General features: G+C 42.0%; 3 protein-coding genes and 1 pseudogene across 3 annotated transcripts; 3 read left to right on the forward strand and 1 right to left on the reverse strand.

Annotated features, from left to right (window-relative positions):
* Positions 1-243: 243 nt before the first annotated feature.
* Positions 244-2,018, forward strand: LOC133928176 (protein PIGMENT DEFECTIVE 338, chloroplastic-like; annotated as a pseudogene).
* Positions 2,019-8,814: 6,796 nt separating this feature from the next.
* Positions 8,815-13,685, forward strand: LOC133929304 (protein IQ-DOMAIN 31-like). The gene is made up of 7 exons (XM_062376007.1): positions 8,815-8,976; positions 9,326-9,455; positions 9,591-9,878; positions 10,216-10,419; positions 11,483-11,539; positions 11,661-12,720; positions 13,336-13,685. The coding sequence occupies exons 2-7, from the start codon at positions 9,363-9,365 to the stop codon at positions 13,365-13,367; spliced, it is 1,734 nt and encodes a 577-aa protein (XP_062231991.1). The 5' UTR covers positions 8,815-8,976; positions 9,326-9,362; the 3' UTR covers positions 13,368-13,685.
* An 8,979-nt stretch (positions 13,686-22,664) lies between these two features.
* LOC133929307 (mitochondrial outer membrane protein porin 2-like) lies at positions 22,665-25,407 on the forward strand. The gene is made up of 6 exons (XM_062376010.1): positions 22,665-22,770; positions 22,916-22,983; positions 24,050-24,160; positions 24,278-24,367; positions 24,451-24,662; positions 24,877-25,407. Exons 1-6 carry the CDS (start codon positions 22,719-22,721, stop codon positions 25,175-25,177), a joined length of 834 nt encoding a protein of 277 aa, XP_062231994.1. The 5' UTR covers positions 22,665-22,718; the 3' UTR covers positions 25,178-25,407.
* Positions 25,408-25,643: 236 nt separating this feature from the next.
* On the reverse strand, positions 25,644-27,796 carry LOC133929306 (ethylene-responsive transcription factor WRI1-like). The gene is made up of 7 exons (XM_062376009.1): positions 27,479-27,796; positions 27,255-27,337; positions 27,050-27,147; positions 26,851-26,924; positions 26,711-26,761; positions 26,519-26,595; positions 25,644-26,417 (listed from the first exon to the last, which is right to left on the reverse strand). Exons 1-7 carry the CDS (start codon positions 27,700-27,702, stop codon positions 25,831-25,833), a joined length of 1,194 nt encoding a protein of 397 aa, XP_062231993.1. The 5' UTR covers positions 27,703-27,796; the 3' UTR covers positions 25,644-25,830.
* Between the last annotated feature and the right edge of the window lie 18 nt (positions 27,797-27,814).

A 27,814-nucleotide genomic window follows, 5' to 3' on the forward strand; every position in this document is an offset into this window, starting at 1 on the left:
TTGGCCTTTGGCCGATAAAAAAAAAACATATGTGCTGCTTTGGTTCCTTCGTAGCTGATTAGCAGCAACTCAAATTAGCAATCCTCTCATGTGCATAGAAGTTGATGAGATCGTTTTCTCTTGTACGGTCCTGATCCATCTCGTATGCCACCTCCCTCGACAGGCAGACGACCCTCACGCTCCACATCGCAAAGCACCTCGTGCCTTCTCCAACGGACACCACCACCACCTCCTCCTCCACCCATGCCGGTAGCGTCACGTTAGCACCAACCATTCAAAAGTATATTTGGGTTTTTATTGAGCTTGACAACCTTTAAGTCATTGGATGATATTGAACTCTATCGGAGTATTGAGTAAGGTATGTTAAGGTATATCAAATTTTAAGTTTGTGAGTGAATTCATAAATTGAGTTTTTCTAGTCACTTTTTAATTTGCTTGCTTGTTTAGGCGGTGACATAACTTAGAGAAGGGACTCTCTTGCAAGGTACAGTCCGCAAATTATTTCCATATGGTGCACAAATTAGGATTGGCGAGACTAACAGAGGGTAACATCTCTATGACTCTAACCTTTGTTTTACAGATGGGATTCCTTCTTGTTCAGCTCAACCTAAATGTACTTTCAGAACTATTGCACAATTCTTCTGTATCGTTCCATTCTTTCATTCAGTGATGCTGAAATTTCTTTTCTGGCCATATTTTCTGTTAATCAGCACAATGTGGGTCAAATGGTCAATCCTATGCACCTCGAGTTGACCAAATTATTTTTACTCATGTGTATGTTTTTGTATGTCTTACTTCTCGAGATATATGAAATTATTTATAAGCTAACACAATATGTATTTGATTTTGACAATATTTTAGGTGAGAAGTTTACATGATACAATTAGCATTCTTAGACTGGAATATTTGAACAAAGGCATGACAGTTAACATGAGATTTACCAATCGGCCTTCACATTGATGCCTTTCATTACATAATGTTATGATATGCCAAGCTAACAAGGGTTCTCTGCTGTATCGATCTCCTGGCTTAGATTCAGGGCGACTGTGTTGTGCTTTAGCTAAGAGTTGGTTCCCTTATTATACAGGCACCATCTTTCCACTCTTCAGTGTTGTCAGTAAGTAGATCTTATTAATTTCGGTCATTTTTAGTTGTCATCTGCTATGCATGTCTCTCTGTTTGTCATCTCAAAGCTGCCAATTATTCGATGAACTTATTTCAGTACCTGGATTTGAAGCTTTGAACCATTTTCCATATCTGTTCTTGCACACCCAAATGTTAATATAGCTGTTTACAGCCCAATAAAATCATGGATATCAGTCCATTGTGATTGCAAGCTTGTGATAATTCATAATTCTACAAGTGCAAATATTTTGCATCACAAATTTACAGTTTCATAATGTTTTGCAGTGGTTTGCTGCATATCTCGAACATAACACATGGTCAGTTGAGATCCGTCAACGATGTGCTAGAAGTGGGCGAGAGAGTGAAGGCTCTTGTCATTAAATCAACGTCTCCAGACAGAATTGCTCTCAGGTACAACAGAGTGAACTTTCAATGACTATAATTCATGCAGTTCATATATACTACTGCTGTATTGCATAGGAAGATTTGTTGCAAAAATGGCCATCTGCTGTATGTTGAGTTGTGTTTATGCTTTAGTGCCTGTGTTTGGCTCTGTGCAGTATCAAGGACCTTGAGAGCGAACCCGGACTGTTTATCACTAACAAAGAGGTAAAGATTTAAAGTGGTTTTGTTTCGAAAGAACACTAGGAATGTTTCTCCATCTGGAGCATCATACCACACCATTTTCAATTATATGGGCATTTTCATGCTTAGATTTCTCACATGTTCATTATTTCTGGCTGCGGAAGGTTTTTTCTGAGGCTGAAGAGATAGCGCAAAAATACCGGGACCGGGAACAGATTGCAGAGACACCTCGATTGGGTGAGGCAGAAGACTCCTGCAATGATGTTGTTAGGCCCAGTCCTATGCTAACTGGAAGTGGTTGAAATTTAGCAAATCTGATGAAGTACAAAACTGCTAATCTAGTGCTGAATCGTGATTGTCATACAGGAACTCTGTAGAAATTTTGATCAATTCAATATTTGTTTTCGTGCTTACAAATGTTATTGACTCTGAAAGTAGAACCCGGTAGGCACCGCTCGCCAGCGGTGCTCCACGGAGAGACAGAGAGCAGCAACAGCAATAACATAGTAAGTAGGACGTGAGGCTCGCGAGCTATTTGAACTCGACTCGTTACAGGCTCGATTTGAGTTTGACTCGAGACCCTAACAAGCTAAGTTTAAGCCTAGCCATAAGTTCACGAACTTGTCGAACTCGAATAGCTTGTCAAAAGCTCGGTTAACTACAACCGCTTTCCGTCGAGGCAAAGTCGGTGTCCATTTACTTTAGTTAAGTTTATTTTTTTAACCTTATTATCCAACCCAAAGTTCAATTGTTTAATCTCAAGATCATTACATGCACATATGATTTATAGATAGAGCTATCAAAAAGACTCGAGCCTCACGAGCTACTCAAACTCGACTCCCGATTCGAGCTTAGCTTGAGACTCTAATAAGCCAAACTCAAATCTGATTGTAGGCTTGGTCAAATCTTTGACTCGCATCAAGTTCGACTTAAGTTTTTATCAAACTCAAACTTGAGACGACAGGCTCACTCGAGCTCGGCTCATTGATAGCCCTAGTCACAAGGAAGAAGAGAGAGCTAGGCTATCCGATGCTCATGATGCTCATCCAAGGGCTTGTGTGCATCGACTAAATTTTGTTCCAATTTCAGGCAAGAGTAGCTCCCTTTTCTTTTTTGCTCACATTATTTTCACGAGATTCTTTCGTGTGATCTCGCTATTGATCAGTAACCAGTTGCACACATTGTCAAACCGGCCTGGAGAAGCCGGGGAATCAATCATTCATGTGTGGGACGGACGCCATCTTTGCACACATTGTGAAAGCATTTGATGCGCACTGCTCATCTTCTTGCCCAATCAAACGCCTTTTCTCCATCTAAGTGGACTTGTTATGCTATGGTAGCCTTTCAAATCCTATCTTCACCTACCTGCAATCTGAGCACGAGTTAAGAGCATCGTCGTACGTTTGAAGCTTGGGAACGTGTCGTGTTTTTAGCACAGTGAGAAGAACAGGGCCCCTTTGATCAAAGCTAGCCTCAAATTCGCCATTACAGGTGCTCAACCATCCCAATGTCATCTTGACAATAAACTGTCACAAACAAAGTCTTGCATCTCCGCTTTGTTCGATCCTGTCTCTGCATGAAGATAATGACGGCTTAACCCTGAGGCGACAGTAGTGCACAGCAAGTTTCGATCGAGCTCGCCACTTTATCGACCATCTCTAATAGACAGCAGCACCGGGTAATAAGTGCACCCTTATAGAAGGGCTGAAGGAATACACTAGCGTGCTTGCTTCATCGGGAAACCCTAAAGTACTAACCACTTCATCTGTAAGAGTATAGTTAACAATAATAATGCACCTAAAGAAGCCATAGTTGGCCAGAGAGCGTTGTTATGTTCGCGCCATCCGCTTTCGAACCCCGCTCCACACCGGTTCCACTAATTTCACAGTCTGGATCTCTCTCAGTGTGTTTCCTTAAAAAAATGTGCCTACAATTATTTATAGTTTAACTTAGCAAAGTTGAAAGTGAGATGCTAATCATTAGTAGCGGACTTATAACTAAGATGAATGACTCTTCTTCTTTCTCCTTCTCCTCTTCTCATTTTCTCATTTACTTCATCTTCCTTCACCCTTTGTTTTCCCTTAGGTGAAGAATGCCATGGTTCTTTCTTGTGTGCAAAGTAAAAGGAGACACTGCTCCATGGAACATTCAAACTTTGGGTGCGGTCCGCTTTTCCTTTTCAAGCTGGCTACGTTACCCTTTTGCTGTTGACCTTCTTTTGCATACGATTCTCCATTTCTCCTTTGAACCTGCACAGATTTAATTTCCTCGTCCTTGATTAACAGCTCCATCACCTGCAGGATTGATCTGATCTGGTCTTCCATTGAACGGACCGCGTGCATCCATTTAAGCATGGTTGCCCCCTGGCTCTCCGAGGGAAGAAAATTGTATGTCACGGATCTCATTTAAATAAAAAATTATACTGCATATTCATTACTTGATATGTATAATTAACATTAAGCGTATTTTATCTATCCTTTTTTTATATGTATAATTAGCGTTAAACTAATATAATTGCATAAGAGTTTATCTTTTTATGTAATGTAGACTTTATGTACCTTGGAGAGCCAGTAGAAAATAGCAGGACTACAACTTTGACGATCCTATTCGGAGAGAGGGGCATCGATTACACAAGACCCTGCATGAACCATTGGTTGAATTTTATAAGGAAGTCAAACAAATTGTTGTAATGGAATTACATAGGTTCAGAGAGAGACCCTGCATTAACCATTGGTTTGCCAAAATCTAGGCTGTTCCTTACGTGATCACATATCACAACTGACCGCTGTCAAATCGTGAAAGAGCATCGACACCATCCCGGGAATCCAGTTGCATGCCTCACGCCCTCTATCACCATTATACCATCTCCTAGAGATTCTTATCAAGACTAAAATCTTTTTACGAAGTGATTTTGGTTTCCTTCGATGTTTCAATTATTTTCTTTTATAATTTCTGTCATGAAAAATTTTTCAAAACCATTCTTTTCAGGACAGTATTCTCTTATTTCACCTTACAAATCTCTTCAAAAGAAAATTATTAGAAATAAAAAAAATTAAAAAATAAAAATTAAAAAAAAATAAAATGAAGAAAATATGGTTAAAGATAATCTTACGCTACCTCGCTACATCACCAAGTCCTACAGGTCAGAAGCTAACCGCACATGTGGTTAATTTCAGGCACGTCTAATCTCTCTGGCTGTTACGATTAGCGGTCTTGACGTGGATTGTTACTCGCTAATCACTCCGAATGGATGGTCCGCCGGGGCGACGTGATGTCGCCGCAGACAGATGGCTCGGAGAGATGCCGGTGGTTGGCAGGTCCTTCTCGCCTGGTCGGCATCTCCTTTCTTTGCTGTCGCCGTTGGATTTGTTGATGCAGAGTTGGTGGATTGGTTTGGCTCAATTACTTTGCTCGCTTCCGCCTTTGTTAGATGATCCTTCTTGGCTCATTGAGCGTGTCCCATGTACAGTAGTTTAAGTACTACTCAACAAGATATGGTTTGCCACATCAATCGGGGCTACTGCCCAATATTCAGGCACAGTGACTATCTGCACAAAATGTAAGGAATTATTTTCCCCGTTTTCGTTTACTTATCACAATTAATTTACTATAACTATTTTAACCTTATGTTTTTAAAAAATTATAAATACTTAAAAATATATAATACTAATAAAATATATTTAATAAAAAATCTAATGATATTAATGAAGTACGCGTTCCAACGCATAGTAGTTTCCAGAAATACGAAAGGAAGCTGCTACAGTTGTTTCTCCTGATAGTACAGTTTCCTGCACATAAGAAAGATACCTAGAGCCTCGAAGCCAATGATTTACCTTTTTGCACTGCCTGCTGTAAAAGAGGGATGCATGATGATGGGCATCGTGGTCATGGAATGCAGCCACACAGGGTCAAAATCGGCATGAATAAGAAGAGCGTGAAACCCGAGGAACAGATGGCAAGCCATTTCCGCTATTAAAATGAAACTAAGATCATCTTTAACCGTATTCTCGTCATTCCATTTTTTTATTTTTTTTATTTCTATTTTATTTATTTTTTTTCTTATCTTTAATAGTTTCCTTTCAAAAGTATTTGTAAAGAGAAAGCAAAGAGAATTTTGTTCTAAAAATTTTATGATAAAAATTATAAAAAAAATTGTTAGAGTGTTGAAAAAATGAAAATTCCTTAAAAAAAATTTAATTCCTTTTACGGTCACCCTGTAAGTTCCGCAGATGCTCTCTCCTACCGCCGGGTTCATTCTACACGTTAATCGTAGAAAAGACAAGGGGCAAGTTGCTTTCACATGTGACATTAAGCACGAGTCAATATGGAATGAACCATACTAGTTCATCATAATCACTTAAATGTTCATAATTTTTTCATCGAATGTCTGTTGTGAATATCGTTTGCACCGATACGCTCGACACAATGAGCTAAACAAAAATAAGATTCATATTACATATATTTTAGTTATATATATCACTTAAATGTTCATATACTGTATATATATAAATGTTTATATAATACGGTGAGTTTATTTTGCGTCCAATCGCATTATAGTTTACTCTTGCATCACCGTACAGAGTTACAATTTGCTAGGCAAATTAGTTACAACCACGCGTCTAAAAGTACATAATTATAATACGAGAAGCTAATAAGTTATATTTTAGATTGTACTATGATTACAATTATGTTACTTAGGTCATACATTATTAGATAAAAAATTCTTTATGAGTTATGTTTATCTATAACGTAATTATAATTCAAATTTTTTATTTACATATGGTTGTAACTCCATATTTTATGAATTATAATTCTACTATTTTTAATTTTAACTAAAATTCAACCTAAACATATTAATATATACACACACTTGCAAGCTGCTAATAAATTGATAATAAATTACTACTATTAATAACGAAAATGTGCCAGTAGTAGCTTTAGTAAGAGCCGAGTAGCACCTTCTAGGGAGACCAAGTAGCAACTAATTTGTTTGAAGGCGTGCAAACTTAAATAAAATGTCAGTACGGACTCACGCCTAAAAAGAACTAGTAACTTTTGTACGAAATTAGGCAACAACTCCTGATATAGAGATAAAAGTAGCAACTAGCTAGTCAAATCTGAAAAACTTATTGTGTAGCAACTTACCTGAAAAGCAGTGTAGCGACTTCATTGAGTATTTGGTAGCAAATTCAGATGAGTACTAACTTTCAATGAATAATTTGTACCAACTTATATAAATGCTGTGTAACAATTTTAGATGAGGTAACATCTTCATTGAATATTTATAACAACTTATGTGTAGACTATATTTCAACTTCATGTAACTTGTTGACAACATTACATATAACTTGCTAAATCATATAAAATGTAAATAACATAATAGTGCAAATAGAATCGAAAATAGACATCGAATGAGAGAGTAAAGATGTTTAAAGTGACTAAAACGGACTACAAACTTTAGCAAAAAGTTAGCTACTTCACGTCCCGCCCCGTAAAGTACTCACGTCACTGCCCACGTCGATGACAAAAAAACATATGAGGGGTTGCGCGCCGGTCGCTGGTTAAACTTTCCGCATCAAAATACTCCAGTATAGAGGTTTATTCAGCTAAAGTGTACGTGCGTGAAAATAAAAATAAAAATATCAAATATGATAATATCAAATATAAATTTAACGTAGGAAGATGTGTGTGCTATGAGAGTGTCACTTAATGAACATATCAAGAGTGATGTGTAGTTTAATTTCAGATGTAATTAAAAAAGAAGAAAAAGATTATCCGTTAATTTTTTTTCTATTTTTTATTTTTTATAAAATAAATCTTATATATATAGCCGATAATAAATGGAGAGGTTGGATGATAAAAATAGATAATAAAAATAGATAAATTATTTAAATTTTAAGGAGTTTTATTAGATAGAAACAGAAGATAGAGAAGGGGTAACACTAAAATCAAATTGTGTTTTATACAGTAAATGTTTGTTAATTACAGCAGATGTTGTGGGCCCTACTCGCTTGACCCCCGTTTGAACTAGGGATGTCAATTGGGAATTTTTTGTCGGAGAATAGCTCCTCATTCCTGTCCCCACACGAAGGAAAATTTTCCGTCCCTGTCTCCGTCTCCGCTCGCAGAGATTATTTTCTCTCCGTCTCCGTCCTCGCGTGAGGAATGAAGACCCGACGGGGAACCCGCCCCGCCCACCTGAGCCGAGGCAACCCACTAAGCCGAGGCCACCCACTGGACCGACCCGCACCATGCCACAGCGCCAGATCGTGCCTGGCTGGGTTGCGCGCTAGCGCCCACCTAGGCCGCGCATTTAGCTCCCACCTGGGCCGGTCGCGCACACCTAGGCCACCACCGCTTGGTCGAAACGGGTCCCTACAGGAAAACGAGGACGGGAAATGCTTCCTATTCCCATCCCCGCTAGATCTGACGGGATATAATTTATACTATTTATATCTCCACGAGTGAAAAAACTTTTCCATTCCCATCCCTGATAAAAGAATTCTTCGCAGACAATCGAGGATCGAATGTCCATTGACGTCCCTAGTTTGAACCTCTCTCTTTCACCGGTTTACGCACCCAAGCAACGGTGCATGGCCACACGGTTACGGAAACCGACACTGACATCTGGTCCGCCCCAGCGCGAGAGGACCGTTCCCAGCGCCCTGCGGGTAGGGACGGGATGACAGCTAGCCGGTAACAAAAGACGAGGCCTGCCAACTTTTTTCCCAAAAAAAGGTTCTGAACTACAGCTGTACAGAAATATCGCAGGTCGCTGACATGTGGGACCGTTTTACCCCGGCCCCAGGTCTCCCTGCAGCCTCTTCGGCTTTTCCCGTCCCAAATGTAGCAGTAAATTTCACCACCGCACGCCACCGACGTGCCGCCCCCACATAAACCACTGCGGACCCCACATGTCATCCTGCGTAAACACTCCGGCATGGGGTGTGGACCCCACATGTCGGTGTAGTGAAACCCGTCCCACCTGGGCAGGCGCGCGGACGAGGCGAAGCCGTTTCCGTTGCGCGGTGGGCCCCGCTGACTGTCTCAGTCACACACACACTCTCTAGTGACTCTACTCGCGCTGGCTTTTAATCTTCTTCTTTTTTCCTTTTTCTTTCCGCGCTGCTCATTTCTTCGTCTCGGCGTCTCCTCGCGCTCTCTCTCTCTTTCTCCTCTGTTTGGAATGGATGCGTAGGGAGGAGGGAGGGAGGAGGGAGAGGGAGCTAGGGTTTTGCGCCTCCTCCTCCTGCATATCGTCCTCCGGTGAGCGACGCTTCCTCAGATCCGGCGCGCCTTCTCCATGCCGCCGCCGCCATCGTCTAGATCTGTGCTGTTTGGTGTTGTAGGGCACGGTGTTTCGTGCTAGCCTGTAATGGTTTGGGTGTTTTGTCGCTTGGATTTGGGGTTTGTGGTGCTGCATTGGGGGAGTTCGTGGCGCGTTCCTTAAAGCGTCGATTTTTTTTGTCTGTTTTTTAAATCCTCTGCGAGGGTTGCTTTCGTTGGGGGAGCTGTGAAAATCCGGGCTTTGGTTGCTTGCTTCATTTCTTGGGTTTGCGTAGATGAAATTTGCTCGTGGTGTAGATCTGCGCACTGAAGTGCGATTCTATTGCAGGCTCCGAACCCTCCGGTGTGCGGCGGATTAGGCTCCAATGGGAAAGTCTCCGGCGAAATGGATCAAATCCGTGCTCTTCGGGAAGAAGTCGTCGTCGCGGTCCGGCTCCACCAAGGCAAAGGATTTATCAGTACGTTACTCTTCTTGTGTAGTTTCAAGATGTTGTTAAGGTTTGATTTTTCTGAATGTGCAGTCGAGTTATGCAGTTGCAACTATGCAGTAGAGATCTATTCTTGCAACTGATGCCTGTATTTCCCATATGCAGAAGGGTGCGAGTAACAAAGGGTATGCCGCTGTTGGGAAGGAGCCTGCATTTTCTGAGAGCTCTCCGGTGATTTCGGAGCCAGTGCTTGTTAACGCCCACAACAATGAGACCGTGCCAGAGGTGACAAGGGGTGATAATTCCAGCTCCCAAGGTGAAGTGGCGGTGCGTGATGTCAACCAAGACTTGGAAAAGCAGGACACTGTCGGGTCTGATGCGTCCAATGACCCTGAGAGGTTGAGGGAAGAGCAAGCGGCCGTGAAGGCACAAGCTGCCTTCCGAGGTTACCTGGTAATCTTTCTTTTCTCTATTTTATGTTTGGTCTAGCTTAATTTGATGTAAAAGTTCCTGTGCAACCTGTTCGTGCCATATTCTGAGGTTACCCAGCACACAGCGGTAAGCCTCTTTTGGAGTCATACATCTAGACATGATCATAGAAATGGGAAATAATGTGTTGCACTACTGTGATATTCACACTTTGAATTTGTTTTCGTTCATTGTTGCATACGTGCTGAATCATTTTCTCCCTTTCATTGCTGCAATAAACCTACCCACAAGTATTGTTGTCATAGATACTTGGTTTATCTGACTTTAGTGTGGTGCTAATTGCATCATGGTATTGGTCCAGGCACGCCGAGCTTTCCGTGCATTGAAAGGGATTATAAGACTTCAGGCTTTGATTCGGGGGCATCTTGTAAGAAGGCAAGCTGTTTCAACTCTCCGTGCAACATGGTTGATTGTGAAGTTTCAAGCCCTGGTCCGTGGAAGAAATGTTAGACTTTCTCGAGCTGCCATTCAAACCAGTTTGAAACTTGCTCAACAGAACTTTGGGGTAATTTCCTTACTAGTCGTTGGTCACTTAATTTCTCACCTAATTATCATGATACTGATCCTCTGTGTTTGTTTTTCACTGTTACAATCTTATCGAATAGAGGCACTACTCATAATAATACCAATGTGTGTCATTCTGAGAAATGTGAACTGGTATAACCAAGAAATGTGAACTGGTATATTGCACCCCTTTTTAGGTCTCTGTTAAGGTTTTTTCAAACCATATTAAGGATATATGAGTACTTTCCATTATCCTCTTTCAAGAACTATCTGGAAAATTTCTGTGAATATGCAAAACTGACCTTGAACTCTATGTTGTAATGAATAAAACATGTTTCGAATTGGATATTTCTAAGAAAAGGTTCTAACAATGGCCAGTACCGATGATTGCATGGAATATATTGTTGTGGACATATTCTTGCGGCACAGATAAGGAAGCATTGGACTAACCTTCAATTAGCTCCTTACTGGATGCCAAAATGCCGAGAAGACATTGTGTACAGAATACAGACTATGCACCGTAAACTTCAAAGTTGTTTGAACTTTCGTTTATCTCCTCATATCATCAATTTGCTAACGATATGCTGACTTCAGTTTAACGAAATTTAGGAACTTTCTTGTGCTCCATACATGATTTATACAGTATTTCTTTGGATATTTGTTTGCTGCACTGCTTGAATAACTTAGTCACTATTGCTTTGAATCAAAGGTAGAACTTTATTTTTCACTGGCCTCATCATAACTTTTGTGGACACTTCGGACATGAGCAGTGTTAAACTATTCCTATCTACGATGGGGCAAAGCAAATGACAACCGTAGATAGTCTATTTATCTTCATGTTTGTATTCTACCCTCTTATTCAACTTAAGCAAGGAATACTATTAAGTGGCAAATATAAATGTGCAGTACCTTTCATTTTGTTTATGCTATATTTCTTTTTCCCACCTTTTTTTTTTCCGAAATGGTGATCAGAACTGCATGTGATTTGCACATGTGACATTCAGTTTGGTAACTTAAATGTGGGATCCAAAAATGGTAGATATGTGATTATTACTTTCTTGCAGGGTGCTAAACCGGATGCATGGAAGGAGCAATTATCTTCAAATGCATTTGCTCATAAGGTATAATCAATTAATCATCTCAAAATATAGTTGTACAAGGGCTTGAATATACAAACCAAAAGATCTTGTCCCTACTGTTTGGTGTTTTAAGCTAACTCATTTAATTTTATGTGTGCTGTAGCTACTATCCTCACCAATTGTGGTTGAGGCACTTCATTTTCAATATGATGACATGGATTCTAATTCAGCCTTCAACTGGTTGGAGAGATGGACCATAAGTCGTGTTTGGAAGCCCATTTCCCAACCAAAGAGAGTTGGTTCTGATGCTAAGCCACACACAAGGAAGGCCAGTTATGCTATGGAAACGGAGTCAGCAAAATTGAAGCGCAATGCTCGGAAGAGCTCTGCGATGCCGTTTGAGCCTTCTGAAACAAACACAGCCACAGAAACTGAAAAGACAAAAAGGAAGAATCCAAGGAAGTTCACTAGCTCTGCTGCCGATCCAGTGCCTGATGGCCAGTTAACTGAACTTGAGAAGGTTAAACGTAGCCTTAGGAAGGTCACTAATTCCACGGGCGAAGCCTCAAAGGTATCTAATCCGACAACTGAGATCCCTGCCCGTGAAGAGGTCCAATGTGAGAGGCCACTAAGAAGTTCACAGCAAGTTCCAATTCATCCTGAGAATCAAGAGCCTCAGAATGTCAACCTATCAGATATTGCAAAGGTGGATATTCTGCTACCTGATGTCCAGCCTGATGTGGAAGTTGCTTCGCATTCAGTCACAAATGAAGAAAAAGTTGATGAACCAGCTGTTGTTGCTCCCGCAGCTGAAATTATGCCGCTGCAAGACATCAACAATGAAGAAAATACTTCGTTGAATGATATGGAACAGAGATCCAAGGAAGAACCTCTTTCTACTGAAAGCCTTAAAAACAGCAAGAGGAGGTCTTCATTCTCAATTAAGCCAGAATATCCAGAAAATGGCTCTAAAAATTCTCCAGCTCTGCCCAGCTACATGGCTGCAACACAGTCTGCAAAGGCAAAACTGCGGGGACAGATTTCACCTAGACTAAGCTCTGATTCAGCAGAGAAGAATGGTTTCACTCGCCGTCACTCCCTCCCTTCCTCTAACAATGGCAAGATGAATTCGCACTCTCCGGGTACACAAAGGCCTACCCATGCTGGTGGCAAAGATGCAGTGAAAAGCGACAAGTCTATGTTGTCATCAAGAGATGCAAGTGGTAAGTAGTAAAGAAAATCTTTAAGACTCATGTTCACAGTTGTATATCTATCCCATGCCTTGTTGTATTAAGTATTTTATTTTTCCTATCTTCAAATATGGTAATGTTTTAATGCTATTATGGTATCTCAACCTAAAAACAATAACACATACTGTACCAACTGATAAAGTGAAGTCTCAGAACTTGTATGATTGATAAGAAGTTGATAGAAAAGAGATCATTTTGCTGATGTATACTACATTGTACAATGTCACATTTGTTTTTGTTTAGATAAAAAAACCAGACTACCTGTTCCTTTCATGTTGTGAAAGTCAACTGCCTTTCAAATAAAATGGAAGAAAATAAGATTAACGTGCTCCTTGCATTCTAGCTTCAACATGTATTTGAAAGCTTACCTTTCCTTCCATGTGCTTTTGAACATTTTGGAGCTCATAATTATTGGTTCAAAGAAAATAATGTTACTAAGGGTTAGTGGTCGTACAAAAAATCATCAATGATGAGTTCTGTTGACCAAAATTGATTTTATGTGTCTGAATGTTATTTACGTATGTAGAGTATTCTTATTCGCCGCATGTTTCACTTCACTTTATTTCTGTCATGTCTTAAATATCACAGATAAACCTATCAAAGCTGAGTGGAGACGCTGAAGAGGGCATATCAAACTCCAAATCCTCCATTTGATTAGCACAGTTTCAGTGTATGGTGTCTGCAATTTGCTCCGATTGTTTTGTTTGTTATGTAAAAATGTTCTCATCATCTGAGACGATGAACCGGCTTTGTCATGGTGAATCTGGTGCTGGTTGACTTATTTATAGGGTTTTCTGTCCTGGCTTATTATGTACAGCTGAAGTGTTTCTCTGGTTTGTTTTTGATTCCCCACCTTGAGACGAAGCACACCCTCCTGCTTGTTATGAGAGCTGCTGATGTTGGAGATAACTTGGATTGAGTTGAACAATCTTTTCCCATTTGGGCATCTCTGCGGCGTTTTGACAATTTGACTGAAGGAGTGCCATTCATGACGCATTCCTTTGTTTGCCTGTCAGTACTATTCTTTCCAGCTGCCTTTTATTGTCTAGGTTTTTGTTCCTTTATGATTGTCTAGTAGTCTTGCTGGAGCATGTCAAGGAGTACGGTTGCTTTGCTTGCAGTATTGCACTATCATGGCTATTGTCGGACATGCCTCCGGAGGCCGGACTGGATGTGTTTGTCCGCATGCTGGATCAAATACGACAACGTAAATAGTATCTTCGTTGGGATTAAGATATACAGAGGAGATGAAATCCAAAACCACTGGAACAAAATAGAAATGCAGAGACTTTACATTAAATTGGCGAAACCTGCAGGATCAGAGGAAGGAAAAGGTTCCATACCTGCATGTCTGGAAAAGGAAAAACAAATTCCTACGTTCTAAACGGGCAGTAATTTTTGTATGCGGCGTCTCGCCATTACCCTTGCTGGCATGGATTTCCATGCCTGGAGTCCCGTGCGGCCGTGACCCTTCATCAAGTAGGCGTGTGCCGGTCTGCCGGACCTCAAGCGAGGTGACCGCTACCCCCGGCTTTCCCGAGTCCGGTTAACACCGGGGGATTGCGTCTATTTGATGGGGAACTCGGCGACCTCGCCCACTTGCAATTTCAATTGGACACGTGGTTTTCCAGCTTTCCGAAGTAGGTCTGGCAAGTCCTCACGGGTTTTAGACCCGACAAGGGCGGGGGCGGAGCTAGTTAATCGTCCACCGGCGTTCATGGGCACTCGAGAAGATCATCAAGCATCAGCGGCCTAGCCCAGTAGACCAACTCGAGGCACCAAACGAGCAGCAAGGTATATGTATGTCATATGCAGTGTGCTAAACCTAGCTGCCTCGTTTGTCCAGTGTTGATGGCTCGACACCATGCCTCCACATCACAAATCCATTGTCGCCAGCCCACCCCTCCAAGCCAGGTGCTCGCACCCCTCCCTTCAGCGGTCCGACCTCTGCTCCCCGGACCTCGGCTCCCGCTGTTTTGCCTCCGCGCGAGTTGCGGGCCCACGCCACCCGCCTGGCCGCTGCCCGCATCGGTGTGACTGCGTCACCCACCTAGCCACCGCCGGCCTGCCTTGGATCCCTCTCACTAGCACCGGTGAGTCCACCGCCTCATTCTCCTTCCCTCTTCTCCTTTTTTCTCCCTTCAAATGCATATCACCCGTGGGTTCCCGTTGGGTTTTGGGTCTCCATTGGGTTCGGGGCCAGGGTAGTTTTGCACCTGTCAAGTGGTTCGGGTTCAGGGTAGTTTTTTTATTCGGGTTTCATGTCAGGTGCGTTCTTACTACACCTGGTCCCGACCCGTTCTGTTGCCAGGCCTATTCCAGAGTCGTTGGCGCTGGCCGTCCAAACTGATGTGGTCATGCAGCCATGAGATGTGGTGCTCGGCAAGACCTGCCAAGTGTGAACCATCACGCTGATTTATGGTGGCCTACCAGGTTTGTGGATGCGGCCCAATTCCGCTCGTGAGATCACGCAAACGTACGTTTTGACACACGGGCCACGGTGGGTGGGCTCGATTGGACTGTTGTAGCGTGCGTCTGTGGCAATTTTTTATTTTTATATTCAAAATACTATCGTAATGATCATGAATTTTTTTGAAAGCTAGATGATAATATCCTCCACGCAATATTTTTTTTTTCTCTAATTTTCAAACCTGTAGCATGCTGGATGGTTCCTATCACATTTTCAACCAGCGACAAAAGTATAGAGCTGCAAAATTTCAAAATAGATATATATATTTACAACTTTTGGATTTTAAAATATAAAAATAAAAAATCATGTGACGCACGATGGCCCCAAAGACCACGTCCCTGTGACACTGGTCCATCCATCCCCTTTTGGTCATTTCTCAAACTAGTTTATATCCTTTCAAAATCTTGTTTTTTTTTTTGAGAATTTTCTTTCAATATCATGTTAAACGCCAAGATCAAATTGACCTCCAATGGCCGCATTGTAACGGCACACTTTCCACACCTAGCAACTACACACAAATTTTACACACCTAAAATCAATTTAGGATATAGCACTACAGAGAAATAAAAAATATCATAACAAAAGAGAGCTTTATATACATGAAATTTACAACATGATTATATAATTTCAGGTTGAAGGAGAATGACGAATACCTAGACATGAGAGTGGAGGGGACCGTATTGTCTGGAGTTAGCCATCTGTAGCAACATTGTGAGGAAGATCAAGATGGTGACCGATTTATGAAGGGATGAAAATAATTCTCACATAGTACCTTAGTGTAAAGATAGTACGATGAAAGTGACCTCTGTGGTATACAACGATGGAGGCGACGTGTGGGTGACGGTATACTCTCTCCAGAAAATAGCGTTGTAGACGAAGTGCGGGAGGCGGCGCACCCTCTGGAGAAATACGGTGTTGTAGACAAAGTGCAGAGGTGGCACAGCCTTTGGAGAATCTCGACGGTGAATATATGGAAGATAAATATTAGATGTCTAGATATAGAAGGTAAATAATATAATACTGAATGTGTTTTTAGAATGTATAAAAGGTAAATATTTGATGTATAGGTATGAAAGGCAAATAATAAGAGATTAAATGTATTTTTGGAAGAAGAAATGAGATTCAATTTTGCATAGTGATCGTTTGATCAACTTTTGTGAATGGTAGAGATCGATCAAATCTACTACAACTTATGTATTTTATTGGAGTACTAGTTAAATGCCCGTGCATTGCAACGGGAGCCAAAATTTTCACGAAATAATACTCGTGCGGCAATGCCCTTCGACCTGGCATGGTGGTAGCACACCCTTTAATCGGCGGTACCTCTACCATCTCATCCTGTGACGAGCAGCACTACAACATACTAGGTTATTCACATTCATTGGATCGACTCATGATGATTTTTATACCTCTCCGTAATAAAACTCTTACAATAAAAAATTATGTGGTGTTATTAAAATTAGAAACTCTATCTTCAATGCTCTTACAATTAGTAATCACATAGTGTTATTTTCATTTCATACAGGTTATCAGTGTCCCGTGGAACGATGGAAAAGCCCTCGAAGGACTTTTTAAGAGGTGCTATACTGCTACTCTAGATAAACAAGCACCATGGAACAATAATGTAGACCGGCGGCAGATGACATCAGGAGTAGCCTATTCAAGCAAGTGTGTACTGGCCTATTGAAGCAACCTGTCAACGGATCATCCCACTTTGCATGGTACTTGCCTGCTGGCTTCAAACGGAAACCGGATAGTAATTATAGAAAAGTGAAACTCATACATGAAAACATAGTTTTTCGTTCAATGTAATGGGGATGTTGCTATGTTCCTCTTCCGCTGAAGAAACAAAACTTGATGTCTCGTGTCGATTACGACAATTTTGTCAATGTAGGTATGGTGAAAGATAAGTAGTTTTTCCATCATCCGAATGTGAAAGCTGGATCCTCAATTCCGCAGCTTGAATCTAGATTGTAGAATTCTAGATATCGACCTTGAAAACTCATAATTCAAAGGCACATACAGGAAACTATAATATTTGATAGACAACCATCGTTAGCACATAAAAATTAAGTGTCATTAAATTCAAAAAATAAAGCTACTTAATTCATATATCTCATCGGAATGTTTTTACATCTATCCAATCACAACTATTTGTGATGCATCTCAGCAAACACATTGGTGATCACTCGTTACTTTCGATAGGCATCAACACATTATGAATGCACCTGATTAATCTGCTGCCAAGAGAAATTCTAAAATGCATAAACAGGACAACATTCTTGTCTCCTGCAGCGATGGTGTTACCAAAGATGCCGGCATGCCGCTATCTCCAATCAGCCGCCACTATGTTCTGTTCCTGGTGTGGCAGATGAGGATTGCAAAGATGCTGCAATTTGCCCATGTTACGAGAGAACAAATATCATTGTGACCAAGAACTATATTACCTGGCAGTAGTACGCGAAAGCAGGAAACACAGTTTTCCATTATGCAAATGTAAACATTCAGAAAACATCTAAGACACCTTATTTGAAACATAAAAGATGTAGTCGTGGAGGCAGGGCCATGCATGATACACAGTTCTCAAAGCAACACCATTCAGATATATGATTACGCAAGAATCATAAGTAAATATATCTGATTGTTGGATATCTGTTCTTGCTACCTAAGTACCATAGGAAGCCTAAGATTACCTTGTCCCATTTCAGTGCTTTCATATTATTCTTTATGTGTCCTTTTCCTTGTCATCTCGTTTTCTGCAGCCAATCACAATTGACACGGGGGTGGAGAGACAACAGAAGTTTGCCACAGCTAAACGGATCATAGAAAGGCCACATACTGCTCAAAACTATATATAGACTTGCAACAATGTGAAGTTCATAGATTGGACAAGGACAATAAGTAGTTGGCAGCAACTAAAAGCTTGTAAAAACAATAGAATAAACATGTATACCCATGATATGGATTAGAGAATGGAAAAAAAAGGGGAAAACAATTCTAAAATGTGCTAGAAGATAAAATAGATCTAAAGGAGCTGATCAATCCAAAATCAAGTCAAATGATCTCAGTGACACAAATTCTAAAGATTGTAAAGGAGATGCCAGGATCCTAATTATCAGGAAATTCAAACTCTATCTCTTTACAATTACCCATATAGAATTTCCTAAATATCATGTGTTACACTCTATTGCCTCTTTACAAAGTATCAGTGGAGACCAAAGGCGATTTCACAAGATTTCCTTGACCCATCATTGGAAGAAGGAAACTTTGGAAACAATATTGCCTTTCAACTGCACAAAAAGAAAAACACATTGAGCTCAGCATGTGGACATTTATATAGTGGGCATTAAATGATATTAGCCAAGTTCTGTCATTAAGCTATCTTCAAAGCATTTCCAAAGCACTCAGCAAAATGTGGATCAATGACAAGAGCTTCCTCATTCTTCGCAATTCGCATGTTATTACTATTAACCTGCAACAGAAAAGCGATCACAAGCTTGGTGATTTCCGGCCAAAAAAATAGAGATGCATCCTCCTCCTCTGTCTTCTCATGAACCTATAAGTAGGATTGATAGCAATGTACGGAGCATGCAATTTGAACACCCAAATTACCCTACCCAGTGCCTTAGTGAGCTATGAACTGCAGAAGCAATATTTCACATAGCCGTTAAGAATTAGAAATCCACAAACTCAAGTGCTACAACAAGTCATGCACAAGGCTTTCATCATCCAGCACCGAAATGCCCTTGCAATGTTAATCTTATGGCTTTTTCGTAGGACCTTGCTACATCAATTCCAGAATTTGAATGACAATGTGAACCTAACAAACCAATCAATCGATTGAGCGAGCAACACACTGCTACTAAGAAAATCAAAGAGTAGCTATGACGTTCTTGGTTTCATCGTTTTCAGCTACAGAGTGGAACATTGAAACCAATCATTTCTTCTTCACAATGTGTCACAGTAGCAGCTTGGAGGAAAAGCAAGAACATGAAATTTCACCTTGAAGGCTACATAGCACGTCATCAGCTGGATGCCGCAAGATCTCTTCTACTTGACCTCAACTTCTCATGCATGGCATCAGAAGCATTCTTTACAACGACATCACTCCTAAATGTAAGTTTGATTCATCATTTCAGCAAAATCACCGGGATGCACCTGCGCAAGTTTCAGCAAACAAAATTTAGTCGGAAATCCCAAAATCAATTCATAGCATTTGCAGAAACCGCATTATTGCAGTTGCAGCACTCAAAAGATTCGATTCCCCTCTTTTTGTTTTTATTTTTTTCCTTGGCCAAAAAGCAGCAACAAAAGCCAGGTTAACTCTACTTATCAGATTCTTTCCTACTTCTACTGCTCATCAGATTCTTTTAGTGTATTCATAATAGACTACCTATTCATTAGCACACGTTGCAGTGATGATTTTGCCAGCTTCATGGTTTGGTCATGTGAGCTCCTGTATGTACGTCACTACGATATCATAGTTGACAGTAAGTACCTTGCACACAAAAATTGTGGATCAATCTATGCTGGTATATACATGTATATTATTTTGGAAATCTGCAAGTTAGTACTACAAACGAATGAGCTCTGGCTAAATCATATAGAAATATTTTGTTACCATGAAGTGGTCAAGTTCTTGGTCTGCTGATTGTTATTCCCTACCTTTCAAACTCATATTAGAGGTCATTGGCGAGGGCAGAGGCCTACCAAAAACATCCAACGTTGTACTGCCAACATGGTGCTTGTTGTGCATGCCATTTATTTGGTGGGGGAAGTCACAGATTGGGCGCCTAGCTGCACACAAACACGTAGTGCGCTAACGGCTGGTTCTTCTTCATCTGTGTCATCAACAACCACATGACCGCCCGGAACACCAGCATCGTGTTACTCCAGATACTCCAGGTCGTGAAGGCAGCAGGTCCTTCCTTTGCTGACCGTGAGTAGCTGTAGTTCTTGATAGAAGTAACCACATTAATTCGACCTGATTTCTACCACTTTGGTTGAGCCGCCATTGAAGTAATTCCATTGCATTGCGTTACCTATAGACAGGGAGGCTGCCACAGCCAACGTGCCCAACGCCCTCAATGCAGGAGTAAATGGTGTTGTCCCTGTTGCAATAGATCTGGCTAGGGCTTGTCTCGTGATTATAAAACACATGCAATTTTGTCCCTAGTAAATAATTCATCCTCGACCCAAACTGAGTAGAAGCAGTGAAAGCAAGAAAGCATATTAACCCAAAAAGAGAAGCTTACAGGAGGTCTTGGCATTGACTTAACCAATAAACACGCAGAGCTACATCATCTGGATCTGCTTGCCGCTAGTGGTGCAGAAGCCGAGAGGCTCGATGAGCGCGACAATAGTGGTGAAGGCATGGTATTCCCAAGAGCCTATGTGGACATTGCGAGGCTCTCGACTGGTATGCCTTGAAGATGTCGGTGTTGTCATTGCAGTCGTAGATGACTCCCCATTGCGGCCTCATTGCCATGCATCCAATGCACCCATCGTAGCCGTGAAGCCAAGGTGCCCAGGACCCACCATCCAATGTGGAGGATGGCGAGGGCGATGATGTCGACAAGGAAAAGAAGCCACGTGGAGCAGCAGCCAACCGTTGCCCGTGTCGGGCCTCTTCACACGGTGGATGTGCTCGACGCCAATCTCCACAACGTTTGTGCCGCCATGCCGGATCTAAAGACGCCACCACCTTCTTGATTCATCTGGATCCACTCCTGCACTTCATTGTGCTCAACGCCAGCGTAACGCAACACATCTGTGTCCCCCTGGCGCAGCAAGAAAGGGTGTGATGGTGGCGACATGGCATGACCTCATTCTCCTCAGGTTCCTCGGGCTCCGACGCATGGCCGCACAGGTTGAATAGGGACGAACTGAGGGATGAAATTGGGATTTGATGGTGAAATCGTGATTAGTTTTATGATTTTTGGGTGCGTTGAGGTCATACGAAGAAAGATCGAGTAAGGGATGGCATGTGTAGCGTGAGGAAGAAGCGATGAGGGGGACGACAGCGCATAGTTCAACACCGAGGGAAGAGGCTGCGCAATCACTCAGGGGATGCGTGGAGCAACGGTAAGGGAGGGAGGGGATGGCAAGTACACGGAACGATTTGGGGTCCACCTGCCAACGCGGAATGGAACAGGAACGGGGGCAACACGCACACGGGAATTGAGAATTCAGGGTGGGTGTGGGATTCACAGGACTTAGGGTGAGCACGAGACTTATTAAAGATTTTTTAAGTAGTAGAGAAGTATAGATAAAAAAAACATTAAAGCACTTTCAAACAAAGCCTAACATTTCTCTGGTAACATAAATTCTACACGTGTTAGCTAGGAGACAAGTAAACATGAAAAGTTAGAATCTTAAAAATGACCGATGTAAAAACCTCGAACGTACATAACACCATCTTTCTTCTCAAGAAAGGAAGCTAAACCGAGCGGGAGAACCAAGCTTTGGTAATGGATACGGTTGTACTTCTTATTTATCGGGATTAAATTCTATATTTACTTGTTATGTATTTTTATTAATGTGATTTTTTTCCAATGATAAACAATATACTTAACGATAGTAAGATGTCTATAGTGATTTTATTAATCTTTAAAATATGCATATCCAAATTTTAGTAGACAATGACAATGTGTGATCTGTGCATTCCCGGGTGTTATGTTGTGATGGATTTCTAAAAAATCAAGTGGTACAATTCACCAACCCTCCCTCCAAGAACACCACGCGCATCAAAGAGTGTAGGGATGATAAAAGTATAATATTTATAGGCAGAAGCTATACTAACTTGTATCCACAACTTAATTATCAAATCCATCACCTACGAGCATCATACCGGTATACCTGCGATATAATAAATAAACATTATAAAATCAAGCATACAAACAAATAATGAATATACAACATATTAAATATTTTATTCATGTTCTATACATATTTATGAAACCGTACATAATGTAGCTATTCTCGGGAACAAGTGGAGGAGAGGAGTAAAAACAAATATAAATTCTAAAAAAGTATAGACTTTATATATTTCAAATAAAATGAAACCACATGTTTGATGTATGGAGTAGGTACACGGGTAAAATGGACACAAATAAACTTATTTTGTACCCATTTTTTTATACCGTTGAGTTTAACTTTAAGCCCGCATTTATATTCATAAGTAAAAATTAAAAATCAAACCCATACACGTTAGAGTTTTATCCGTGGACAAACCTATACCCGATAGAGTTTTTACGTGGATAAAATGTGACCGTTGCCATACTACTGGGTGCTTCTTTCTCTTCGAGAAAGCGACGTGCGATTCACACACCCCCACCGCCGAATCTGGGCCGTCCATCTCACATCGTGCGGCTCCCTGAACCGCCCCTTCCGATCGCCAATAAATTGCGTCCCTCGTCTTGTCCCCACCCCCAAAAATCCCCTTCACATTTCTTCCCCCACCTCTCGCCGCCGGCGCCCCCCCCCCCCTCCTCCGCCAGCCATGGCCGCCGCGGGTCCCGGGCTCTACTCTGAGATCGGAAAGAAGGCCAGAGGTCAGTGCTTGCTTCTTGCCTTGGGGGATTGGGGACTTACTTTTGCTGGGGTTGTTTCTTTGGGAGGGGTGTTTTTTCGTGTTTGTCTGAGCTTGTGAGTTGCTAATACTGCTGCTTGCTGGTGTTTCTTGCTGGGTTTTCGCAGATCTCCTGTACAAGGACTACCACACGGACCAGAAGTTCACGCTCACCACCTACGCCTCGAACGGAGCTGTGAATATTTACTTGTTGCCTTTTTACTCTCATGATGTGCTTGTGTAATTGCCCTCTTCTTTTTGCGTTGGTTTAATGTGATTTAAGTAGATACTTCTTGGCGCACAATGGATTGCGGTTTACGTCCGGTACGATCGAGTTGCGATGGTCCTTGCTCTATCCAACGCAAGATTGTGTAGGCATGGTCCGCATGGAATCTGTGGGTTATGGTTAGGTTTTGGTTTAAGGCACGATTCATGTAGGCATGCGGTGTGGTTGGCATGACTTGCAGTTATTTGTGTTGTTCTTGTATGGATCTTGGCTTCAGTACAGTAGGATGTGGGTAATAAAGAGTAGAACTTTTAGAATGCTATAATGTGGCATGACTATTGACTTATGATTACCTAAGAAGTGTTTCTGGGTGACATTTTAATTCAGCTGGTTGGATTAAAGTTAGATGGAGATTGGCTTATGTGTTGGAGTAAAAATTCTCTTGAGTTGTAACATGTCCCTGGCCATTGGCTTGTAAATTTGTCACTGCTGTTTTCTAGGGAACATGAACAAATTGCGGATTGCCTGTGCACAAGTCATATGTATTCTGTGGGTTTTAAGTCACGGAATCACTATTTATTTGGTTTATGTGCACTGATTTGGGCTATGATCTTGTGTCACGGAATTACTCTCCAATGACTTACGTAGATACGTGTCTAGAATTCGTCATAGGGTACCTTACTTCATGTATGTATATGTCTTTTGATCCCTTTGCAGTTCTGAAGATTACATCTGTTTTTACAGTTAGTTGTTATTGGTCTTGTGAATCTGGTATGCTTGATGACAGATAACTGTTAGTTATTTTTATCTTCTCCTGATGGGTGCTATCATGCTGTACTAAGTTCCTTTCGGTTGTTATGTTGTCAGTTGTCATGCTGCAAGCCTGCAACTGCATAGCATGGCCTAAATCCATATAGATAATTGTCTCTATTTTGATATTTCTCTGTCAATTTTCTCTTTTGAAGAGTGATTGTAGTACTTTGTATGAATATTTTTCCCAAGGCTATGATAGATTATGTTCAATTGTCTTGTGCAGGCCATTACTGCTGCAGGCACGAGGAAAGATGAAGCTATCTTTAGTGAAATCCAGAGCCAGCTGAAGAACAATAATTTGACAGTGGATGTGAAAGCAACTTCAGAGTCAAATGCAAGTTCAAACATCTGTTAACCTGTTCTATTACCATGTCTTTAACTGACTTTACACTGCCTGAAAGAGTTGCCACCATTTCTGTACCAATCACTCATTAGTTTTCCCTTCTACCAGGTGATAACCACATTCACAATTCATGAGCTGGGCACACCAGGCTTGAAGGCAATTTTATGCATTCCTTTCCCATACCAGAAATCTGCAAAGGTATATGTCTTTGCTTTTCTAGCTCTAGCAATTTTTATTACTGAATTCACACTCCATCTGAACCCCTCTTTTTTTGTGTTTAGGCTGAACTCCAGTACTTGCATCATCATGCTGGTATCACTGCCAGTGTTGGCCTGAATGCAAAACCTGCTCTTAACCTTTCTGGTGTATTCGGAACTAAAGCTTTTGCTGTTGGCGCTGATGCCGCATTTGATACTTCAACTGGGGACTTAACCAAATACAATGCTGGTTTGAGCTTCACTAGTGATGAAGACTTCGTTGCTGCAGTGACTCTGTAAGTGGTTGCTTCTAATGCTTCACGTTTTCTGTTTGTAACTGTTATCTATGTCCTAGGGATCCCATTTGCCCTTAGCAGTCCCTCTAGGGAATTTCTAAAGCAGAATAATTGTGAGAGTGGATGCTGACATTGTGTCATTAGTAGCACTGATTGTGATAAATGCACATGTAACATATTTAGGTTACGACACTAATCTGATTTTGCATTTCAGGAACAACAAGTGCGACACCATTGCTGCTTCGTACTACCACTCGGTGAATCCATCCACAGCTGTTGGAGGCGAGCTGGCTCACAGCTTCTCGAGCAATGGGAACACCCTCACCTTTGGGACACAGCATGCCCTGGACCCTCTCACCACTGTGAAGACACGCTTCAACAACTATGGCATGGCAAGTGCGCTCGTGCAGCACGAGTGGAGGCCCAAATCATTCCTCACTGTCTCCACAGAGGTCGACACCAAGGCCATCGAAAAGAGCTCCAAGGTCGGGCTCTCCCTGGTCCTCAAGCCCTGAGGCCACCGGCTTCTGGTTTTAGGATGTTAGCTTTTGATTTCAGCAGCTGAAGTCCATTAAACAAGCTTGGACTAAACTTAGAGGCTCATTTTTGGTGCCATGGCATCTCGATCCCACAAACTTAATCGTTGCCTCTTAGCCTGTTCTAGACTACTTGAGGGGTTTCTGTTCCCAGTTAATTCATACTTCTACTATTTTTGCTATTCACGCAGGAAAATAGTTGTCTACCATGGGATGATGTTTCATGTTTGTTTGGCTCACCCTTTCAATTTGGGGAAAGCTCAGTTTGACCCAAATTTCTTTTTCTCTGGTTTTGTCATTTCTTGATTCAAACAAGTCACAATTGTCTCATGTTTGTGTTGCTGTTGAAATTCTACCTGCATGGTATCGTTATCAAGTTGCTTTGTTGCAAGAAGACTATTCCCTGCGGATCGAATTCGACTCATCAAAATCAAGCAAAGGTTGCAGACTGCGTACCAGCCTGAGCTGATCCCAGCAAACAGAACACGCAGGTAGGGTTCATCATGGATTAACATATCTTTGTTGATCAATGAAATCTGCAGTGTTTGAAAGGAAAACTAGCAATTGGAAGTAACTCAAGGTTAAACTTAATTTACATACGACATTCTGCTCTCGGCACAATTCTACACAAACTATAGCAGAGACGACATGTTTCCAAAACCACTCCAATTATCCACTCTCTCGCCATCGTCATAGCACGCGATATCTCCATGAAATCCAGCATTTCGAGTGTGGTCACTGCCTGACGAGAACAGATCACACATGCCCTGGAAAACATTGTGGCATTCGTAGGCTTCTCCTGGATAAGCGGCATGCTCTCTGATACCCCGTCCGGCCTCTTCTGCATCAGAGTTCTTCTCAACCAGCTGCCTGAACATGGATGACTTGAGCAGAAGGCTGAGCGCGGTGGATGAGCCTCTCTTCCTCATGCCGGCGGCGGCGGAAGAGATCATAGATGCCTCTTGATTGCTACTGCTACCCGGCGGCGCATTGTGGTCTAGGATGAATGGATTGCCTCTTGGGAGCATCTGGGTTTCCACCGGGAGGAGTTGCCCGGCCGGAGTTGTTTGCACCACAAGAGCTTCAGGGTCAGTGGTAACTGGATTGCTTGGCTTTAGCCATGTGATGTATGATCTCAGGTCGAAGTTGGTGACTGCGTTTACGCCTTTGTACTCTATCGCTGCGATGTCGTATGCGCGGGCGGCCTCTTCTTGAGTGCCTGGAACGAAATTGATGAGTGATGGCCAAGTTAGGATTTGAAGTTATGCATTGCCATGTCAGCTAAGAAGGTAGAAATTAGTTGGTCTACAGTCTACTCACTGTAGGTTCCTAGGTAGAGATACTTGTTTCCGAAAACGCGCCCAATTCTTGCTTCCCATCTTCCATTCTGATGATGCCTGAATAAGTTTTCATTATCTTGAACATTCAGTGTGCGAGTATATTTTCAGTGATGGAGGAATTTTTTTTAAGAACAGTGATGGAGGAATTATGGTCTTTTCAGCCAAAATATACCTGGCAACCCCTCGGTACTTGGATACTCCCCTTGAAAAGCCACTGCTCTTCCTGTCATCAGAACAAAATTACCAGGGGTTGAGTAAACGATCATAATTTGAAATGCATAATTATAAGATTTTATCGGTGTTAATACGCACCTCCTCAGTGATGCAAGGTACTCTTCCTTTGTAAGGTTCTCCATTATCTTTAACTCCTCCTCATAGTCCATGACCTGGAACATACCAAGTGAACCAAATCACTAGCATTGCAATGCTCCGTTAATTCCTCATTGCTGGTTTCAGACTGAAGCAGATTGCCATTCCTGTGCAGTGCAGTAAATCTGTTCCAGTGTTATACCGGGAAATTCGTGTAGGTGGTTGGTCCCCAGTACTTGAGAGCAGCAAGGTCGTAAGCTCTTGCAGCTGCCTCCTCCTCATCGTATGCTCCCAGATAGACTATTATACATTAAACAGCATATCCAGCATTAGTCATCTGTTGTCTGGCTCACTTTTTTTTTTTCCCCTTGAAAGCAACATCTGATGTCCAAGTTCAGAGCACGTACCCTGCTTGCCTTTCTTCCTCTGTGTTGGATTCCAGGAGTTCTTGTCCCACAGATGCGCTTCAAAACGACCTGTCCATCGATGCCTGCAAGACAAGTTGCTCTAGTCACCTCATCTGTTTTTTCTTACCTCCAGCTGGTTACAACTTACAAGCTTATCAAGAGATATGCAGTCAAATCTGAAAGAACACATGTAGGATCATCACATGTTTGCTTCTGCTAATTACCTGCTGACTCCACGAAACCTGGAGCTCCTCTTAACGGTGATGCTTGGCAAGGGCTTGCCAATGCCGCTGCCGTTGGCGCCGCCACTGGTCGGCGCAAGCAGAACCGGCCCCCTCCTCCTCCTCCTCCTCACAACCTGGCTCGCCTCGCCGCCTTCCGACGCGTTGATCGTCACTGCCGGATCTGACCCCGAGTAGTTCCCGATCTCTCTCTTGACCATCACCATGCTCTCCAATGCTTCGACTCCTCACTGCTCAATGGCAGCTTCCAATGTACTAGCTGCAGCACTGAGCGAGCGAGCGAACGGTAGAAGCGCTGAAGCTGCAGCTGCGAGGTGA

The sequence above is a fragment of the Phragmites australis genome, chromosome 9 (genome assembly GCF_958298935.1).
Source record: "Phragmites australis chromosome 9, lpPhrAust1.1, whole genome shotgun sequence".
NCBI classification, from domain to species: domain Eukaryota; kingdom Viridiplantae; phylum Streptophyta; class Magnoliopsida; order Poales; family Poaceae; genus Phragmites; species Phragmites australis.

Bases quoted from the DNA above. Each gene is read 5' to 3' on its own strand.
- LOC133929304 (XM_062376007.1), top strand. From the start codon at position 9,363: ATGGGAAAGTCTCCGGCGAAATGGATCAAATCCGTGCTCTTCGGGAAG. The intron at 9,879-10,215 runs GTAATCTTTCTT...GTATTGGTCCAG, and splicing joins CTGCCTTCCGAGGTTACCTG to GCACGCCGAGCTTTCCGTGC. The intron at 12,721-13,335 runs GTAAGTAGTAAA...TAAATATCACAG, and splicing joins GTCATCAAGAGATGCAAGTG to ATAAACCTATCAAAGCTGAG.
- LOC133929307 (XM_062376010.1), top strand. From the start codon at position 22,719: ATGGCCGCCGCGGGTCCCGGGCTCTACTCTGAGATCGGAAAGAAGGCC. The intron at 22,771-22,915 runs GTCAGTGCTTGC...GGGTTTTCGCAG, and splicing joins GATCGGAAAGAAGGCCAGAG to ATCTCCTGTACAAGGACTAC. The intron at 24,663-24,876 runs GTAAGTGGTTGC...TTTGCATTTCAG, and splicing joins TTCGTTGCTGCAGTGACTCT to GAACAACAAGTGCGACACCA.
- LOC133929306 (XM_062376009.1), bottom strand. From the start codon at position 27,702: ATGGTGATGGTCAAGAGAGAGATCGGGAACTACTCGGGGTCAGATCCG. The intron at 27,338-27,478 runs GTAATTAGCAGA...CTTGTCTTGCAG, and splicing joins AGGTTTCGTGGAGTCAGCAG to GCATCGATGGACAGGTCGTT. The intron at 27,148-27,254 runs GTACGTGCTCTG...AATGTATAATAG, and splicing joins GAGGAAGAAAGGCAAGCAGG to TCTATCTGGGAGCATACGAT.